Source organism: Typopeltis vanoorti, chromosome 4, assembly GCF_054136105.1.
Source record: "Typopeltis vanoorti isolate ZY-2024b chromosome 4, IOZ_Tvanoo_1.0, whole genome shotgun sequence".
NCBI classification, from domain to species: Eukaryota; Metazoa; Arthropoda; class Arachnida; order Uropygi; family Thelyphonidae; genus Typopeltis; species Typopeltis vanoorti.
In genome coordinates, this window is record NC_143552.1 from 59,920,581 (window position 1) to 59,942,747 (window position 22,167).

Sequence of the window (22,167 nt, forward strand, 5' to 3'; positions counted from 1 at the left end):
GCAGGCACAACGTGTTGTATTATTTTTTTAAACCGCTGAGAAGGCGTGACTAGGTGAGCCTAAATTTTGAGTTCACTCAGCATCTAGCGACTGTGATTTATTGTGTCAACCAATCCAATTGAATGTTGTCATGAGTTGAGAGATTACTATATCCAGTGGCTTTATTACAAACAGATGTTACACATGTTTTCTGGAACTGAAAATTTGAAAGTGGATGTTAGGAGAAAAATACTAATTGTTTTTTTTTTTTGCTTGTGCAGTATAGTATCTGTTAAGGTTGCAAAGTTTTTTAACGGTATATAGAGACATTTTTATTCTAGTCTTCGGAAACAACAGACAGTAAAAAATATCTATTCCTGAATAAAAATGAATATTCTGTGTATTATAAGACGTTGTTGATCTACAACAAAATACCAGCATATGTGAGATTGATAAGACAGAAGAACCACTGATACTAAAAAAAAACAAAGAAAACTAATGAATTTAGGATTCCCAAAAGTGTGGATAATTCCGATAATGATCGGATGTTATGCATATTGAGTCTCAGTAAACAAAATAAAATTCTTGGTAAACAGAGCGAAATATACATAAACCGGAGAAATACACATAACATGGGCAACAAATTTTACAAGATGATTTTCTGCTCAATCAAACCATATTTATTCTGTAATACTTTCTCTCTGTCTCATAAGTTTTTTTGTTTTTTTTGATTATGCCATCATAAATTCTCTTATTCATGTTCAGACTTTATAGTATCATGCTATTCGCTCTACCCAGCAACTTATAGGATACACATATCACAAATGATAATTATTAATTATTCGTTTACCATTAATGAAAGTGTTTCTATTCTCACACGTCTTATAAATGATGGTTCACATATTTTCATCTTTGAGTATTTCAGATATACCAACCAAATATAGCATTCTCCTTCATTGTTGTTTTCTAATCAATCATAAAACAGATTGTTCCCCCACTCTACACAGAAGTATTCAAAGTTATCTTGCAATTAATTGCATTTGACCAATTAAGATGAGTGCTGATGCGCTATGCCCATTCAAACTTTCATACATCAATAAAATGCAATCCCACGGTCATGGGCCTGTGGGGGGGGGCTACTTCTCCCTGGGATCGATTAAAAAATTCCACCAATTATAATCATAAAATTGATTGAGATATGTAATCTTACACCCTCGACCTTGGGAACACATTTGTCTGTCTTAAAATTTTATTATGGGTTGGCCTATTGTGGGATAGCCATAGAACGTGTTTTATTGCAGTAATAAAACACGTGTTCCTATTTTTGGTTCATCTTTTTCTGATTTGTGAACAGTGACCGATTAGTGTGCCCTCTGTCTAGTAAGTTACACAGTGAAGTGTGAATTGTAAATTTATAGTGAAACAAATTTAAACAAAAAAAAATACATTTTTAAAAGGTAGGTGTATGTAATTTAATATTATTTTACTTGTTAGTTTTATAATTTTTTTGCTTTTAAACTGAAATAATTTAATTTAAAATTAATTAATGAGTTGATTTTTAATAAAATATGCCGTTCAATTTTTTAATAAATGAAATTGTGCTAAAAACTATTAATTCTGAATACCTTCTTTTTTTCTTCCAAGAATTAAAGATCATTAAAATCAATGCAAAATGAAAATAATATATTTATAGTTTACATCGAAAAATAATTACATAAAAAAAGCTAAAAGATGTTTATTGATGTAATTATTTAATTAGATCACTAATTATAAAAATTTATTGATATAATTATTTGACTCCAAGCTCCCCCCCCCCCCTCCTGGAAAACATGACAGCACACCCAACCGAAATGATCACGCAACGCCACTGCTATATACAGTAATCCCTCGATTAGTGCATTATTTTTTTTCGATACCCAAATTTGATTAATGCACCTATACATACACCTATATATACATCTGAAAAATAAATGTTACAGATTTTGAAAATTTTTTGTCTATACATTTTTATGGCTAACTATTGAAAAAAATCACTTACCAGAATGAAATAATTTAGTTCTTGATGGACCCGTGTTTCACTCAGGATTTCTCCATGAGTGCAGATTACAAAGATGCCTCCAATGATCTCGATCTTGAGCCTCTCTCTTCCATGTTATACCCATAGATTTCACTAGTGGATCTTCCCAACTTGTAGGTGGTCTTCCTGGTTTTCTGTTTATTCTTGGTTGCCAGTTGAGTATTCTATATGTCCATCTGTTATCCCTGAGTCTGGCTATGTGACCTGCCCATCTCATCTTGCTTTCATATACTGCAGTTACTACATCTTTTATGTCTGATCTCTTATTTTCTTGTTTCTAACATGTTCCATTCTGCTGATGTTACAAATCCTGCGTTCTATTGCACGCTGAGTTATTCTGAGAGTCTCTTCTTCTTTTCTTGTTGTGTTCCATGTTTCTGATCCATATATGAGTGATGGTAGAATATCACTATTAAACAGTTTTGCCTTCGGAGAGATGTCAAGATTTGGATCAATAAGTGTTTCTTTTAGCCATGCAGCTTTCTTTCTTTTTGCTAGTTCTTCAGATAAATCGTTATTCATTTTTATTATTTGTCTTCAAGTACTTGTATGAGTCAACTTGTTCTATAGGGATGTTATCAATACATAGGTGACTGTCACTTGTGTAGATGTTTTTGATCCATTTTGTTTTTTCTAGATTCATTTCTAAGCCTATCTTACTGCTGTTTGTGTATACTTTTTCACTCATTTTTTCTAGGTCTTTTGGGTTGTGGGATATCAGTACTAGATCATCGGCAAACATAAGAATTTGTAACGTTTCACCATCAATGCTTATTCCTCCGTTTAGGCCTATTTTTTTCAGAATGTATTCTAAAGTGCTGGTAAATAGATTTGGGGAGATCACATCACCTTGGCGGACCCCTCTCTTTATATCTATATTTATAGGTTGATCAAATAGGGTTATTTGTGTGGTCTGATTTTGTTAATTTCTTTTATCATGTGGATATAAGTAGGGTCCACATTATTTCCAGTAAGGCACTGATGACTGCATTGTGTTCTATGGTATCAAATGCTTTTTTAAAATCAATAAAGAGGAAACATGGAGGGATTCGGTATTCTCTGCATTTTTCTGTTAGTTGTGAAATGGCCTGGATATGATCTATTGTGGAGAAGCTTCTTCTGAATCCTGCCTGCTCTCTGCTGGAGTTGTCTTCTAGAGTATTTTGGATTCTTCAGTATTACTCTGTTCATGATCTTATATATGTGAGAGAGTAGACAGATTGGACAATAGTTTTTTATGTTTTCCTTGTTCCCTTTTTTGAATAGAAGTATGGTTTTTGAGGTTTTCCATTCCTCTGGAATCTTTCTTTCTTTGAAGTACCACGTGAATCTGGCAGCCAAGGCTTTGAAAATAATTGGTCCACCTTGTTGGATTTCTTCAGCCTTAACATGATCAAGTCCTGAGGCTTTTCCTTGACTCATTTTCTTAAGGGCATGTGCTATTTCTTCTGGAAGTACATCTGGTATATTGCTTGGTTTTGGAATGATAGGTTCTGAAACTTGGCACTTAGTTGCATAGAGATTATTATAAAAATTCTGCACAATGTCTTCTATCCTTTTTCTGTTAGTATGTTTTTCTCCATTTTGATCCTGTAAAGCAGATGGAATTGACTGTTTAAAATTTAAGTCTTTCTCTATTTTTTTCAGGCTGGTTTTTGCCTGCACTGCTTCTCTTAATTTTTGTATCCTGAAAGCTTTGTAGTCTTCTGGAATTCTTTTCCTTAGTAATTTACAGATAATTTTGTATTCTAGAAAATTTTCTTCAGATTTCTTCAGTTCTTTTCTCTTTTTCAGTAGTTCTAGAGTTTGAGGTGAGAGTCGTTCTCTTTTTTTTTGTTTCACAGGAATTTCTGATTTTTTCTTGCACTCGTTGAATTTATTAATAAAGTCAATGGTAGTCATCATTTATGTAACAGTTTTTAATAGTCCATTCGGTCTCTTCTATGTACTTCCTGAACTTGTGGTAGTCTGTTTGTTTGGGTTGTCTTTTATGCTTTGATGTTGCCCTGATATGTTGTTCTTTTTTGTGGTCTATTCTTATAATGGCTCTGAGGAGTCTGTGGTCAGAATCTATGTTGAAGTATGTTTCGCCTATTGTACCAACATTTTGTACCAGTCTTTTACAGTCTGTTAAAATGTAGTCAATTTCATTTTTTGTGTCTCCATTCGGTGATTGCCAAGTCCATCTTCTTCCTAGGCGTTTGTTGAAAAAGGTGTTCATGATAAAGAGTTGTTCAGCTGCAGCAAATTCAGCTAATCTCTCTCTCTCTCTCTCTCTCTCTCTCCTCTTCTATTTCTTTCTCCTAGGCCATGTGATCCTATAAACTTTTCATCTTCTTTTCCATATCCTATTTTGGCATTAAAGTCACCACCAACGAATGTGTATGTTGACTTATAATTTAATGCTTGTTCAAGATATTCATGTAAAAATTTTCTATTTCTTGATTATCAGCTACAGATGTTGGAGCATAGCAGGATATTAATTTTATTGTTATATTGTTCTCTATTCCAATTACGAGTACGCCTATTCTTTCAGATATGATGTTACAAGAAAGGATCGACTTGGTGAGCTTAGATTTAACAATGATACCCACTCTGCCTTGTTTGCCATTGTTTGAGGATGCTCCGAGGAGTATCTGTGAGCCATTGTACCATCTTGCTGTCAGTTCTTTCAATCTTTTTATTTCATTCACTAGCAGGATATCCAAGTTGATATTAGTTAGTTCTTTGATTAATAAATCTATTCTGTAGTCTCTTGCCAAAGTTCGAGTTGAGGGTACCGATTGCCATTTTCATAGATTTAAGAGGCGGTGTGTTTTCATCTGCGAGATTCTTAGCACCCCTGGCCACGCTCGGTGCCTTACCGCCGCTGTAGAAAGGTGAGTATGGGCCGCGCAGGACTCGGGGCTGTTTCTGTTGTTGTAGTGGCATCTTTGCCGTGGTCGCATATACACTTCTCCTGACCAGGGTTCTGAAGTGTTTGCCAGAGCTCTGTTAGTGATGTTGGGTGCAGTTCCAATAGTGGTTAGGATTCTCAACACTCCAGGGGGCACCACGGGGAGGTAGAGTTGGACTTTGCACCCCAGAATAATTTAGTTACCAATTTAAAATATTTTACAAAGTTATATTTAATGACATACTACACTACGTCCATGAACACTATGTATACTATGTTCCAAATTTTTACCGCCAAAATTTATATCGTCTGCTATAGTACACCCACAGATTCGAGACCCTTTGACACTTCTGCACATATCACAAAAAGGAGAATCTATTCCGATAATAGGGTGATCAATCCATCTTCTGGGATGAGTTGTTTATTATTACATGTCAAAAAATTAACTTCTCTTTTATGATCATTGTAGTTTTTAAAGTGGTAACTATTTTGCTTGTATAACAGTTGGAAAATTTTATCTATAAAGCACGTGATTTCGCGTGTTGGCGACCAATTCGTACATCCTTCATTTCTTTCTTCCCTTCAATGATAATCCAAGAGTTAATTAAATCTCATTCTGAAGAATTGAGTGATTCCGACCCGCTAAATTTAGATGCACAGCGGCAAGATCGTCAGCTCTTTGCTTTATGTGGATGATGTTATACTTCTAAATAAATCCGCTACAAGTCTGCAAGATTCTCTGACTAAATTGAATAACTGTTGTAATAGATATGGTATGAAGGTCAGCAATAAAAAGACAAAGACAATGAAAATAGGCAGAATCATTGAAAATGTCAATTGTGTTGTGAATGGAGAACCTGTGGAACAAGTAAAACATTTCAGCCACTTAGGCACGATTTTTACTGAAGATGGTAAATTAAATATAGAAATAGACAACAGAATCAGCAAAGCTGGTATGGTGGGAAGGCATTTGAATAAATTCATATGGAATAAGAGAGAAATTAGTCGGAACACTCAATTAGCTGTATATAAGACAGTGTTCAAACCAGTTTTAACTTATGGATCTGAGAGCTGGGTCAGAAGTAAAACACTTGACCAAAGACTAGAGACTGCAGATATAAGAGTCCTGAGAAAGATTAGAGGCATGAACAGATGGCATCAATGGTAATATCATTAAAAATGAGGATATTAGGAAAGAACTTGACATTGTCAGCATCCAGGAATGCGTTAGCAGAGCTAATCTCAGGTGGTATGGTCACTTAAATAGAATGGGAGAGGAAAGATTAGCAAAACAAGTGTTCTCTGCCAGGTTGGCAGGAAAACGACCCAGAGGAAGACCAAGATATAGGTGGATTGATATGGTACAAAGTGCCTTAGACGATAGAAATATAAGATCTGATAATGTTGGAGTCTTGACAAGTAACAGACTGATTTGGAGGAAAATTGTAGATAGGAAGTTAGTAATGATGTAATTTTTTCATGTAGTACTGTTATATCCTGTACACCCCTTGAGGGTACATGTCAGGAATTTGATGATGATGATGATGAGCGGGAAGATCCTGAAGAATATGAAGAAAATTTGACCACTGATAGTCAGCCAAAAGAAAGTTCACAGAAACAATTTGAAAATATTTTTCGTACAATCTAAACATATTTTCGAAACAAAATGCCCGCCAAACTACATTAGCTCAATTCTTTGTTAAGAAGTAGAATAATAAAATTTATATTCTGAATATGTTTTATTGTCTTTCAGCTTCATGGTTTTCCTTTAACTAGGCTCTGAGACATACCTTAATCTTTTATAAAAAAATTAAGGTTCAAAAAAGAAATTTGAGGAATGAATTATACTTTTTCCCATAGGTTATTATATTCGATTAATGCACCTGTTTTAAAGAATGCATTAGACGCACTAATCGAGGGATTGCTGTATATATAAAATGTATGAAACAATTATAGTGGAATTAGTCTTCTGAAAGGTAGTTAAAGATATGTGATGGATATTAAATAACAATCTAAGCACAAATGAAGAGAATGAATTCAAAAAGGCTGGTCTTACATAGACAGTTTTTTATTATATAATTAATAATTGAAAAGCAAATTCAGAACAAAGCACATATAGCCTTTATTGATTACAATAGTCTTTGATAGAATTAACAGACAAAAAAATTGTTTAAATATTGGTTGTTTTAAATGTACCAAAACAACTCTTACAGTCAATTCAAGAAATATATGCAGGAAATAAAACAGTAATCAAATTAAAACAATTATCAGAATTGAAAGACATATCAGAGGAGTACAGTAGGGCTGTTTTTTGTCACCTTACTTTTTTTAAATACACACACACACACACACACCTTATATATATATTAGTATTTAAAGTTTAAAAAAAAAAGTTGCTGAAACCAGTGCTCGTCTCATACTCTCAGCATAAAATTCGAACCTTTGAATTTTGTAATGGACAACATCTTCCAATGACTCTCTACTCCTGCAGTAATGTACTGTGTAGCATTGTTATGTTAGGCACATGAACTGTGTTCTGATAAGCTTTTGCCATGTTAATGTACTGATATGTTATAATGCATGGTAATAATTTTGCATATACATTTATTATATACAGATTTAATAAATGCATTCAGTAGGACAAGCATGTAGTTGCTTCACTTAAATCCTTATGAAAATTAACTGGAACTCACATGAATTACAATGTATAAAACCAAAGACGATATAAACATAACAATCTCTCATATAGAATGACATCATTCATAAATTGCAGTAAAGAGAATACCAAGTGATTGCTATGTCTATGCTATATTAATGTAAAAGTAATGCATAAGAATTGTCAGAGGTAAGTGCAAAATTTGTGATTACCAAATTTTCCTTTCAAAATAAACATTTTGAAAGGAGAATTTGGTAATCTTCTTATATGTCCAATCATCTTGTATACTGGCATATAGAGTAATATATATAATATTACTCTCTATATATTACTCTATATAGAGTAATATATATAATAACAATTTAGAAACAGGAAGACCCATTTGGAATATAAATAAGCTTACAAACAAATATATACTCATTATTATTTGCAGATGATCAAATTGTATCTACATCAGATGAAAATTTACACAGATCTGTAAAATCATTAAATATCAGAACAGTGTGATATGAAAATATCAAAGAAAAAATAATGGCGTTTGAAGGAAGGAAATCCATTATGAAGTAAAACAGTGATAGATAATAACAAGTAAATACTTTGAGATATCTGGAACGTATTCTATCAAATGAAAAAGATATAGATTTTAAAATATCAAATTTTGTTAAAATAAATGTCATAACAAATAATATACACTGAAGTTCCATTGAATTAGGGATAGGAGATGCTATGCAAATTCCGTACAGCAACTCTTGCATTTGCATGCATGCATGTCCAAAACTGTGATTATACTTAGCTGTCACCATTGGTTTCCCTAAGCATTCGTCGTGAGAGGTGTAATGGGAAAGGCGTGGTATTTTAGATGTATTTGACAGAGGGCAGATTGTAGGTGCCTGATGAATGGATCACTCGATCTCAGAAATTGCCAGTGAACTTGGATTTTCTTGTATGACAGTTTCAAGAGTGTTCAGGAATATGAAAATTCTAGCAAAAAAAAAAAGAAAAAGAAAAAGCACCGATAGGCGGCAGACATTATCTCAAATCATCTCCCATCTGAACGAGGGTTCCATCTGGAAAGTCAGTGCAAGGACCGTGCAACATTCACTTCACCATCTCAGCTTTAGGAGCTGCTGACTTACAAGCGTCCCACTTCTAATGGCACAACACTGGGCTTGAATGCCTTGCCTGGGCTAAAGAACATGGAAACTAGATGATTGAAAATTGGCGACATGTAGCTTAGAGTGATGAATCATGATTTAAATTTCATAGTGCCAATGGGAGACTGAGTATATGGTGCCAACTCCATGAAGCCATAGATCCTGCATGTTAGGTCAGAACTATACAAGCTGGTGGTGGTGGCCCAGTGATAGCCTGGGTGTCTTCAGTTAGACATCTTTGGTACTTGTACCAACAACTCTCAATACATTCCGATATGTGGAACTCATGGCCTACCATGAGTACACCCATTTATGTCCATCATGCATCTCAATGGAGATGGTGTCTATCAGCAAGATAACTGTTCATCTCACAGGTCCAGGCATACTACTACTTGGTTCAAGGAGGATTCTGTTGACTTTGAAATAATGAAGTGGCCACCTAGAAGCCATTTAAATCCCATCAAAAATCTTTTGGAAACTGTCAAGCAGAGTGTTCGGGCCTGTGTTCCATCACTGCTGAACTTGAGCAAATTGTGGACAGCTCTGGAGGATGCATGGGTCGTCATACCTGTGAAACATTTTTGCAAGCTAGTGAAGTCCTTGCCTTGTCGCGTGGCAGGACCAGATGGGGGTCCAACGTGTTACTAGGTAACTGTCCCTAATTCAATGGCACTTCAGTGTATTTAAGCCGTCCCTAGTACTAAAATACAAGAATAAAGCTGTAAGATGTCCTATTAAAACCATCTTTATTATATGGAAGTGAAATGTGGAACACAAAAAAAGAAAGATGAAAAATTCAAACTTATAAAATGAAATTCCTAAGAAAAACAGCTTGGATGTACCACATTGTACTGGAAAACAGATGAAATTTTACAATCTCTGAATATAAAAAAATGAACAAATTATTATATAAGTAATTATAAACAAAGACGGATAGAATATCTAAGTTGAATGAACAATACCAGAATTATTTTAAAAATACAAAATAAATGGAAGAGTTGGAAGACCAAGAAAACAGTGGCATGTCACTGACCTAAAAAAAACCACTTTGCCTAAACTCATGATAGTAAGAAGAAAACAGACAAATCAGCCAGAGAACATATTAATTCAATCCATTTAATAGACAGAAATACTCTAATGCAGCACTTCCCAAACTGTGGGCCACTGCCCCATTGGGGGCCGTTAGTTTTGTTGAGGGGGCCATGAAATAATGAAAACAAATTTAAAATGTTTTAAGACTAAGTGTGCCATGTCAAATGTGCATGTGAGATGCTAAAAATGTAATATTTGCATTTGATTTTTTGCGATATTTGCTGTGTATGTTTTGTATTGAATATAAATACAATAAATATTATAATAATATATGTTGTATTATGATTTTGTTTTCGATGGGGACCGTGAAATATTTAAATTTTTCCAAGGGGGGCCTTTACATCCATAAGTTTGGGAAGCACTGCTCTAATGTATACAGTAGGTAGTGTAGTGTAGACTATGAACTGTGCAGGTAGGCTCCTGATCGTGGAGTGGCCTCCCACAATAAGTCCTAAAAACCTTCGGAGGCATTTGTGGGCTCTGTGGGTGATTTTTATTTTGCTGAATTATATTTATTTTTATTTATATGATACTTGGTATATAGATGAATATTGCAAACTATCACAGTTATAATAAACCCATTGCTGCAAGATAAATGGTTTCAAGACTGTACAATTTTGATTATGAGGATCGGCTGAGGGAATGTGGACTGCAGAGTTTGGTGGATAGAAGAAGGAGAGGTGATATGATCGAGACTTTTAAATTGTTGAGAGGTGGTTATAGGGTTGACACTGGGGAGTTCTTTCGTTTGGTTGAACAGCGGGAAGGAGTGATGACAAGAGGCCATCTCTGGAAGTTATGTAAGGAAACTGTGAGCAAGAGGGTGAGGAGTGGTTTCTTTGCATGGAGGGTGGTTGAACCGTGGAATGCATTGCCTGATGGAGTGGTGAGAGCGAGAATGGTCAATGAGATTAAGGAGTGGTATGATAGACTTTGTTTCTTGGGGGGGGGGGGGCCTTCCCTCGATGAGTCTTGACAAACTTTATGTTCTTAGGAAGGACCTCTCATGATGAGTCTTTTGACTCCATGGAGACCTGAATAATAATAATAATAAAAAGATTAAAAATAAATAAATAAAATTAGGAAATTCAGAATTTTTGTAATTTTGTGCTTTAAAAGTATGATAGATGTGGAACCATAATAAAGTAACTACTCTTTGAGATCTGATAGTCTGTCACTGGTAGACTGATATATGAAAACAAATTTATTTGTTTTCATATATTAGTCATGGAAAATAACATTCAGGAGACAAGTAGAAATCTGATGAAGGGTTACAAGAACCAGTAACAGATATGAAGAACAAAGGACTGAGAATTCAGCTAATACCAGAGGCCTGCTACATTGTTACATTACCATTATATATAGTTAAACATTTCATATATGTGAAAAAAATGTCAAAAAAAAAAAATGTTGTGCAGGTGTATAATTGTTGATCATTCATTCAGTAATTATTTTGTCGTCTACTTTGCATTTCTCCTCAGCTCAAGACTAATATCACAACTAAAAAATCATTTGGGTGGTGAAAATAGTGTGGCAGCATGGTTAGTATTGTCTCAGATATCCATGTATGCCCGTATACCAAATCCTGATTTTATAATGGAGTACTGGAATAAATATAAGAATACAGAAGTGAATTTGCTAACTATGCAAAGAATTCTCCAGATAATAAAATTCTGTGCAAATCAAGTTTCTACTGACAAACTAAAGGATATTCAAGGTAAGTTGAAATCTCTCTCTCTCTCTCTTCTGAAATACGATTATTTTTTTATTTAAATTAAGGGGATATAAAATATAAATATATCCCCTTAATTTAAATAATGTTTACATTGCCGAAATGAAGCTTATTAGCTCTTTATATTTAAGTAAATGATTATTTTTATTCATATTGGATCTCCATTTTTGCTTATTGCCACTTGCATCTTAATGACAAATTTCTCCAAGGTGTTTGTCATTTCTGAGACAACATTTTTTCCAGCAAGGAGGAGTCAATGTGTGTGTTACTAGATTTTCTCAATAAGCAGTTTTCACACAGTTTCGGTTTCTGTATGTTTCACACACACACACACACACATTTCTTTGTATACAATCTTTCCAGAAGAAAATAGCATTTATATAATACCTTGGTGTTGTTCCAAAGGATCCTGTATTTTGTAGATAATGCATGGCTTGCTAAACTAGATTTATTAGGTTCTTTAAGTGGAATATATTCTTGATGTTCTTCCAGACAAATTTCTGCAGAATTACCAGTCTGTCCATAATAACATAAGCTGCAAGAGCAGTGAATTCTGTTAACTCTAGAAAAAGAAAGAGGAGAATATTTGTCTTTTGGGGAGATACAGAAGATGTTAAGTTTCTGACTGGATGGAGGGAGACTTGTAAGTCAGTCTGTTGAAGCATTCTTCTATTTTTGGAACAAGACTAAAGTATTACATAAAAAAGTTTTCTTCTTCTGGGCACACATCCACAATTCAAACCTTAACAAAAACGATTGCCTTAAACTTTCTCAATTTTGGGAAGTTATACTAACTGATACTCACCATTCATGTGTTCCATAAATTGTAATTAATTTTATATTTAAAATATATTATTAACTAATTTTATTGTCATTTATTTTTGGATATGTGATTAATACAGATGGAACTATTCTCCTGCAGCCAATACTACATATAATATCACACACTTTCAGTTGAATTGATATTCTCTTTTTTGTGATTATTTTTCTATTATTGTATTGATAATGGCTATGAAACATAGCTCAAAATTCTGCAAATTAAAAAGAATTAAATTAACATGTACCCATTATTAATTAGTTATAATGACTACATAATTAGATTTGAAAATTATTGATAGGATGCTAATAATGAAGTAAACTTAATTGTATAATTCTACCAGGGTATCCTATATATACACAGCAGAAAGTGATAATAAGGAGTTTAAAACGAATATTTAAACCAGAAATGCAAACTCAAACCAAGACCAAAACTATGAAAATAGGCAGGAGCATAGAAAACTTAAACTGTATTCTGAATGGAGATCCTATAGAACAAGTAAAATATTTCAGCTAGGCACAGTTTTAGTGAAGATGGCAGGCTAAATCTGGAAATAGGCAATAGAATAAGCAAAGCTGGTATGGTGGGTAGCCAGCTGAATAAATTTATATGGAATAAGAGAGAAATTAGCCAAAAACACCAAACTAGCAGTATAAGACAGTGTTTAAAGTTTTAAGTTTTGGATTTGAGAGTTGGTTTAGAAATAAAGCATTTGATCAAAGATATGAGGGCTCTGAGAAAAATCAGGGGAGTGAACCGATGGCATCAATGGCAGAATCATATTAAAAATGAAAATATTAGAAAAGAACTTGACATTATTAGCATTCAAGACTGTGTCAGCAGAGCTAATATAAGATGGTATGATGGCCACTTAAATAGAATGAGTGAAGAAATGTTAGCAAAACAGGTGTTTGATGGCATGGCAGGAAAGAGACCCAGAGGAAGACCAAGGTCTAGGTGGATTGATTTGGTCAGAAGCATGAAATGTTAGATATGACAATATTGGAGCACTCACAAATCATAGATTGATTTGGAGGAAAATTGTTGATAGGAGATTAATAATAATGTAAACTTAATCATGTAGTGCTGTCATAGTAACCTGAACACCCCTTGTGGATACTTCAGGAAATTGATGATGATACAAACTCAGTTTACTTTCCAGATGAATATTTTATTATTATTATTATGTGGACATCACCAGGGAGTCCAAGGATCCATTGTGGGAGGGCACACTACTCAGTTACACAACTCACCATCTTCTCTAACTTAATCTTCCAACTACACTTCGACACTACTACCATCAACACACAACACCGTTTACTGCTCACCGCCAACAGTTTTTGTCTGTAAATTGCATGTGTTCTCATGGTTGATTTAACTATGTGCAGTAGGGAAAACTCTGCTATCACCATATGAGATTGGCTAATTTACCTTCATTTGAAAAGGCCCATATATAAAGATTCCTCTTCTCACAGCAAAAATCAAATGCTGGTCCTTTCAAATCAAAGGGTGCAATGTTTGGTGACGATTCCAGTTATGCTACAGAGGCAGACCTTATTTGTCATGTCTTAGTATTATCATATCTTACACGAGTCTTCGAGAGCACTACTTACTATATCAGTCCATCTTAATCTTTCCTTGACACTTTTTCTCAGAATCAAAAGCCTGTTTTCTTAACACTTATATTCTGTTTATGTGATCAACACTGCACAAATAAATTCTGGAATGTTAATGATCTCAAGTTTCTTTATAATATCTTCATTTTTACTATGATTTTGCCTTAAATGCACTTGTTAATCTGCTCACGGTCCTCAATTCTGCAAGACAGTGTTCAAATCAATTTTAACTTGTGGATTTGCGAGGTTGGTTAATATTACTATAAAATCTAATACATCATATAGCATCAATGTCAGAACACAAAAGAAGAGTAAAATTTTCCTGATGGTCACATATAACTATCAAAGTATATTATTATTTTATTATTTCTTGGACATCTTCATACAGTCAAAGACTCATTGCAGGATAGACATGTAAGTCAAGTTTGCACCTGAACGTAGTTCAAGTCTGAGGCAACTTGTTGTAAAGGTGGAGTAAGATCCAATCACTTTCCTTATTATTTTCCCCTAATGCAAAGCACATCCCCTTGCAGAGATGTATGGTGCTATGCATTAAAGGCAAGGGCCACTACCCAAACCGGTTTCGACCTTTATTGAGGTCTTATCAGTGGGAGCCAGACCTAAAAAATGCCAAGGTTGAAGTAATGAAGAGCTTATAAATTTTACCTAAAGAAGTTGCCACAAGGTACTTTGACCTTATTAAATAAAAATCTCAGGACGAGAGTAAGATGTAGAAAGTTTTTTTTTACCTTGGGTATATACTATGTTAAAGATACCAAACAATTTTATAAGCTAGGTTTTTAATCCTTTTTTCTTCAACCTTGGCATTTTTTAGGTCTGGCTCCCACTAATGAGACCTCAATACCCAAACCGGTTTCGACCTTTATTGAGGTCTTATCAGTGGGAGCCAGACCTAAAAATATGCCAAGGTTGAAGTAATGCAGAGCTTATAAATTTTACTTAAACAAGTTGCCACAAGGTACTTTGACCTTATTAAATAAAAATCTCAGGACGAGAGTAAGATGTAGAAAGTTTTTTTTACCTTGGGTATATACTATGTTAAAGATACCAAACAATTTTATAAGCTAAGTTTTTAATCCTTTTTCTTCAACCTTGGCATTTTTTAGGTCTGGCTCCCACTAATGAGACCTCAATAAAGGTCGAAACCGGTCTGGATAGTGGCCCTTGCCTTTAATGCATACCATCATACATTCCACAAGGGGGATGTGCTTTGCATTAGGGGAAAATACTAAGGAAAGTGATCGGAGCTTACTCCACCTTTACAGCGAGTTGCCTTAGACTTGAACTACGCTCAGGTGCAAACTCAACTTACGTGCCTGTCTGTTTGCTTACTTGGGAAAAAGGATTAAAACCTAGCTTATAAAATTTCTTGATATCTTTAACATTGTATATACCCAAGGTAAAAACAACTTTCTACTTATTGCAGGATACATACTCTAATTATTGTTCATATAATGCTTATATGAACTTGAACTTGCTCACCGATGAAGCACTCGCCACTTGCAACTACCTCTGCATTCTGTATTCTCTTTTACAGGTACAATCATGGGTCATAAAGGTAATGTTACTGAGTGGCAAAAGGGTGTCATTGTTTTTGGCTGAGAACCTGGACATTCCTTGTAAGAGGTGGTGAAGTTTGTTGGAATGTCTAACTCCATAGTCAGTAGTGTCCATTTACAGTGGAAGGAGTATGAAGCTATCACCATGCTCTGTCTAGAGCAACTGTGGTAGAAGCTCTATGATGACAAATTGAGATTGCAGGCATTTGGGACGACTAGCAACAGCTGAAAGTTTCCAGACTCATCAAGAACTGTTTCAACAGTACAATGCTGAACCCAGTAAACCAGTTTCAGAACAAATACTATGGAAAGAACTGCTTGGGTTAGGCATTTTCACTCATGTTGTCCAGATATATCCGATGTTAACAACTGTTCAGTAGAAAAATTGCCTTGCTTGGGCAAAACAGCATCGTCACTGGATCATTGACCAGTTTAGATGAATAATATGGTCCAGCAAATCCAGATTCTACCTGTATTCCAATGATAGCCACTCCAGGATCATGCAGAAAGGCTGGAGAAACATTTAACCCCAAATGTATCCAAAGTGCTGTGCAAAAAGGAGTTGGCAGTGTCTAGGTTTGAGGCTGTGTTTCAAGTGCTGGAGTTGGTCCATTCGTTGAGGTATCCAGTTGCTTGAAATCTATGGATTATCTGAACACTTTTATAATAATGAAGTATTGCCATTTGTCCAGTTTTTGGAACAAGGTGGACACATAGTGGATCCTGAGCTTCAAGAGCTTCATGTCCATCAAGCTAGACTTGTGCTGGATTGGTTTGCAGAACATGAGAAAGATGTTCCACATTTCAATTGGCCAGCTAATATTCACCCCAATCTGAATGTTATTGAAAAAAATCTGGGATGTATTAGAAAGGGCTGTAAAGTAGAAACATCAACACCCTGCAAATTTGGTGAGATTAAGGGATCTTTTAAGCATGGAGTGGAATAAACTTGATACACATGTGATAATGAGTCATATTGACAGCATGCCAAAAAAAAAAAAAATCCAAGCTGTAATTAAAGCAAGTGGTGGTATTGTAAAAATAATCATAATTTAAAATTCTGGATATTTTTACAAATTGTTTATGTTAGTACATTATTAGTTTTGGTTTCATAATATGTCGGCACTTGCGATGTGCACGATATTGATGTTATTTTGTCAAAATGTAATGTAAAGCAGTTAAAAAAAAATGTATGTATGAAGACCTTCTCTTGTCGCTAACGGAGACAACGTGTCAGCCATTATACTTTGCTTCTCGCTTGCCACTTTTATGTAGTGCGCATGCTTGCCGAGGAGTTTGATGGGTGATTGACAGCTGACAGAGTGTTCAGTATCGAGGTAACGGGAATCAACAAGATTTTAAAGATTTAAGACTATCAATAAGTGTTGGCAAATAAAGGAAGATATTGCAATCAACGTTCTAAAGGAATGTTCGAAGAAACGCTGATTGGAAGATTAATAATAGATTCCGAAAGGGGAATTGTAGAACTGAATTTTAAGGTGGTAGACTGTCAATAAGTATTCGTAAATAAAAGAAGATATTGTTAATGACGTTCTAAAGGAATGTTCGAAGAAACGCTGATTGGAAAGAAATTGCATGAAGTGAGAGTGTTTATACTTAGATGAATTCAGAATATCTACACTTCAGTGTCAAGAAGAATTAATGTGTGCTACATGAGGCCTTAACAGATTAACAGAGAAACTGGCTATGTACATTTTGTTATTGTGTCAACAAAGTACTTAGTCTATGAGATGAAGTATATGTTAAACAAATCAATAATAGATTGAGTCAGAGAATGGCTGATCTCTTAACTGTAAGTTTATTTAAAAGGCCTTTGGATCCAATTAATTTGTAGTTAATTATGTAACTTTATTTGAAGTGTATATATTGTTTGTGTTTTATTAAATGTGTTTATTTTGTATTTAGTCTTGAGTCAGTGATTTTTTTGGATTCTGAAAGAAACAGTAAAAAAAGTTATTGCACCAATCGGAGTGAACCCTTGTGTATATATAGATACACTCGGAAATAAAAAAAATATATTGTTAGAACCAGAGATTAAATAATACAATTAAATTAATCTCAAAACAAATAACAGTATAACTCCATATTAAGGAATAAAGTTTGCATTCCATAATTTTTTGTCTGGTGTGTTTAGGCTTGCCTTTTGTACAAGTAGAAATTAATATTGTGGATGTTTAGAGATTCACCAGCCTCCATCAGAATTTTTCCATCACTGTAATTTATATTATTGTTATTATTATTAAGAGAGACCTCCAGGGAGTCAGAGACTCATCGAGGGAGGCCACATACTACACACACACCAGCTATCATACTTATTCTTGAATTCATTCCCTGCTTGCACTCACAACATCCAATGACAGTCCATTCCAATCACGCACCACCCTCTGAGAGAAAAATCTAGCCCCTCACACCCTTCTTGGCGGCCTTCATTCTCAGCTTCAGCATTCATATTCTCCTTGTATAAATGCTAAATGCCATTACCTCCCCCCCCCCTTGTTAGCAACATCTGAGTTGGAGTTCATATATTTCACATAATAGAGTAATGTTTAAGTACTGAAACATAAGGAATGAAATTGATAATTCCATTGCCACTTGCTTTCCCTTCCCCTTCCTCCCCTCAATGTGAAAAAACAATAACTGAGTATAGTTTTAGTAGCTTCATGCAGATTATAGTCATTTTATTTATTTGCAATGGATATTCTTTGCAGTACCATGACAAATACTTTCATTGATTAAAATATTAATGCAGGATATTCTATACATCAAGATGTTAAAATAAATGCTGATTTTATACAATAATATCATCATCAAATTCCTGATATGCATCCTCATCAAGGGGGTGTACAGGATATTCTGAGAGTGTGGCATGATTAAGTTTACATTATTATTAACTTCCTATTAACAATTTTCTTGAAAATTAATCTCTTATGTCTCACCCATGGATGCCAACCCACCTAGATCTTGGTTTTTCTCTGGATTCTTTTCCTGCCATTGCAGCATCAAACTCTTGTTTTACTAACCTTTTCTTTCTCATTCTGTTTAAGGTAACCATAACATATTAAACGGTTTAGTTTTGCTCACACATTCTTGAATGTCAACAATGTCATTCCTTATCTAATATCTTCATTTTTAATATTTCTGCCATTGATGCCATCTGTTTATTCCCCTAATTTTTCTCAGAGCTCTTATATCTGTGATCATCTGTTTTACTTCTAGTCTAGTGTTTTGGCTAATTAATCTCTTATTCTATATAAATTTGTTCAGCTGACTCCCTGCCATCCCAGCTTTGTTCATTCTGTTATCTCTTTTCAATTGCCATTCTCACTAAAAATTGTGCCTTTTTACGATTTAAAGATTTTTTTTGTTCTTTATGTTCTCTATTGAGAATGTAGTTTATGTTTTTCACTGTCTTGCATATTTTTATTGCTGATAAATATTATTTCTGGAAAATTTCCATGTCGCTCCTCTAAAATTGATATTGATACTTATGGCTATTTTGCCTATTTTAAAAGAATATACCTTATATTTCTTCATTGGCTTTTTTTACTCCAGTTAAATTAAAACATTGATGATGTGTATGTAAACCTATATTATATTAATGTTGTAGGTGAGCTAAATAAATACATATCATCAATGTTTTAATTTAACTGGAGTAAAATAAAAAGCCAGTCATGTAATACAAGGTAATGATGTAATAGCAGTTGTTCAATTTTAACCAAATCATCTGCTTAAAGTAAAGAGCTGAGTTGAATATCTCCAATTTGGATCATGCTTATTATTATTATTATTTCTGACACCTCCAAGGAGTCTGAAGACTCATTGCGGGAGGATACCTACAACTGTCTCAACCACTACATCGAACTTCTACTATGAATCATCTCCATCAACGCCATCTATTGCCCACCACAACTAGTATTTTTTGTCTGTAAATTGCGTGCGTTCTGAAGGGCCGATTTGTCTGTATGTATATTTGCCTATATTATATTAATATTGACTGAGGTAAATATTTTTTATTCATCATCATCAAATTCCCGACATTTACCCTCGAGAGGGTGTACAGCATATGATAGTTTACCTTGATGATGGACCTGTGATTTCAATCAGGATTTCTCCATGACTGCAGGTTGTAAAGAGTCCATCTATTCCTGTCTTGGGCCTTTCTTCTCCATTTTCTTCTGACTTTCTTAATCATTGGGTCTTCCCACCTTAAGGCTGGTCTTTTAGGTTTCCTAAAAGTTGTCTGTTGTCTCTCATTCTGGCGAGATGCCCTTCCCATCTTCTTTTGCTGTTGTAGATTGCTTTTATTACATCTGTGAGTCCAGATTTCTTCCTGATTTCTGTGTGTCTTATATGGTCTGTTTTGTTTATATTGCACGTTGAGTTGTTATTAAGCTTTGTTCTTCTTTTAAAGTTATTCCATGTTTCACTGCCATAAGTTAATGCTAGTAAGATGTGACTATTGAAAAGATGAGCTCTTATTTCTATATCTATGTTTTGGTTGGTAATTGTTGATTTTATTTTGTTGAAGGCTATCCAATCAGCTCTTTTTCTCCTTGCCATTTCATTTGATATGTCATTATTCGTTTTAATGGACTGGCCGAGGTCGATAATCTTCAACTTTTTCAATGGTGTGGGATTCTAGAGTGATTGTATAATCTTTACAGTATTTGTTTTTCATCCATCTTGTTTTGTCCAGATGTATTTCCAATCCAATTTTTTGGCAGTTTTGGCTTATGTTATTCAGCGTTGATTCTAAGAGTTTGGGTGAGTGAGATATTAATACCACATCATCGGTGAATAATAGGATATTTAACATTTCACCATCAATGTTTATTCCACCTTTCATGTCATTTTTTCGAATGATGCTTTCCAGAGTAGATGTGAAGAGATTAGGTGATAAGACATCATCCTGACATACTCCTTTACTCAATTTTAATCGGGTGATTGAAAAGGGTGATATTTGTTGTGCTGTCTTTGTAGATATCTTTTATGAGTTGGATGTATGCTTTTTCTATGCCTTATTCTATTAAAACTTGGAATACTGCGTTATTTTCAACAGTGTCAAATGCCTTTTTAAAATCTATAAAAAAGAAGACAAAGTGGAATCTGGTATTCTCTGCATCTTTCTGTCAGCTGAGTAATAGTTTGAATGTGATCTATTGTTGAAAAGCCTTTTTTGAAACCGACCAGTTCTTTGCAGCTATTTTCGTTTATGGAAGTTTGTATTCTGTTTAGGATGACTCTGGCAAATATTTTATATGTGTGTGTGCTAATAGACAGATGGGTCTGTAATTACTGATGTCTTCTTTATTGTCTTTTTTATGCAGAATTATGGTCTTTGATGTTTTCCATTCAGTATTACTTTCCTTAATTGTATATATCGGATAAATCTTTCTACTAGAGCTTTAAAGTGCATTTGTCCACCCATTTTCATTCATCAGATTTTATACCATCAATTCCTGGTGATCGGTTGTTTTTCATATGGTGGATAGGCATTTTTACTTCTTCAGGTAGGATAGATGGTATTTCCATCAATTTTCGTCTGGTACTGGAGCTGTGATTACTTGTTTAGATGAGTAAAGGTTCTCATAAAATGATTTTACTATTTTTTTCCATTTCACCTCTATCTGTGTGTCTGTTTCCTTGTCTCTCTCTGCCAATTTTTGTCATTCTATATATGTTATAGTCATCCTTGATATTCTGCCTCAGTTGTTTACAGATAATTTTATATTCTAAATGGTCATTTCCTGTATCTTTCAGTATTCTTCTTTTCTTCAATAGTTCTATCATTCGCGTTCCCTGGTCTTAGGAGAAAGTTCATAGGAGGTTCTTTCTTTGCAGTTCATTAACTGATTATTAAAGTTTGTTAAATCTTCGTCAATGTCATTTTTTAATTTCATCATCATCATCATCATCATCAAATTCCTGCCATGTACCCTCAAGGGGTGTACAGGATATGATAGTACTACATGAAAAAAATTACATCATTATTAATTTCCTATCTACAATTTTCCTCCAAATCAGTCTGTTACTTGTCAAGACTCCAACATTATCAGATCTTATATTTCTATCGTCTAAAGCACTTTGTATCGTATCAATCCACCTATATCTTGGCCTTCCTCTGGGTCGTTTTGCTGCCACCCTGGCAGAGAACACTTGTTTTGCTAATCTTTCCTCGCCCATTCTATTTAAGTGACCATACCACCTGAGATTAGCTCTGCTAACGCATTCCTGGATGCTGACAATGTCAAGTTCTTTCCTAATATCCTCGTTTTTAATATGATATTGCCATTGTTGCCATCTGTTCACGCCTATAATCTTTCTCAGGACTCTCATATCTGTGGTCTCTAGTCTTTGGTCAAGTGTTTTACTTCTGACCCAGCTCTCAGATCCATAAGTTAAAACTGGTTTGAACACTGTCTTGTATACAGCTAATTTAGTGTTCCGACTAATTTCTCTCTTATTCCATATGAATTTATTCAATTGACTTCCCACCATACCAGCTTTGCTGATTCTGTTGTCTATTTCTATATTTAATTTACCATCT

At 34.4% G+C, this 22,167-nt stretch overlaps 1 protein-coding gene across 1 annotated transcript in view; it reads left to right on the top strand.

The window, feature by feature from the left end:
- The window catches only part of LOC150107349 (condensin-2 complex subunit D3-L-like), a 208,965-nt gene that overhangs the window by 92,434 nt on the left and 94,364 nt on the right, over positions 1–22,167 (top strand). The window contains exon 3 of the mRNA XM_090391824.1: positions 11,336–11,571. Within this exon, the coding sequence (XP_090247950.1) occupies positions 11,336–11,571 (236 nt within the window). The remainder of the gene's footprint in view (positions 1–11,335; positions 11,572–22,167) is intronic.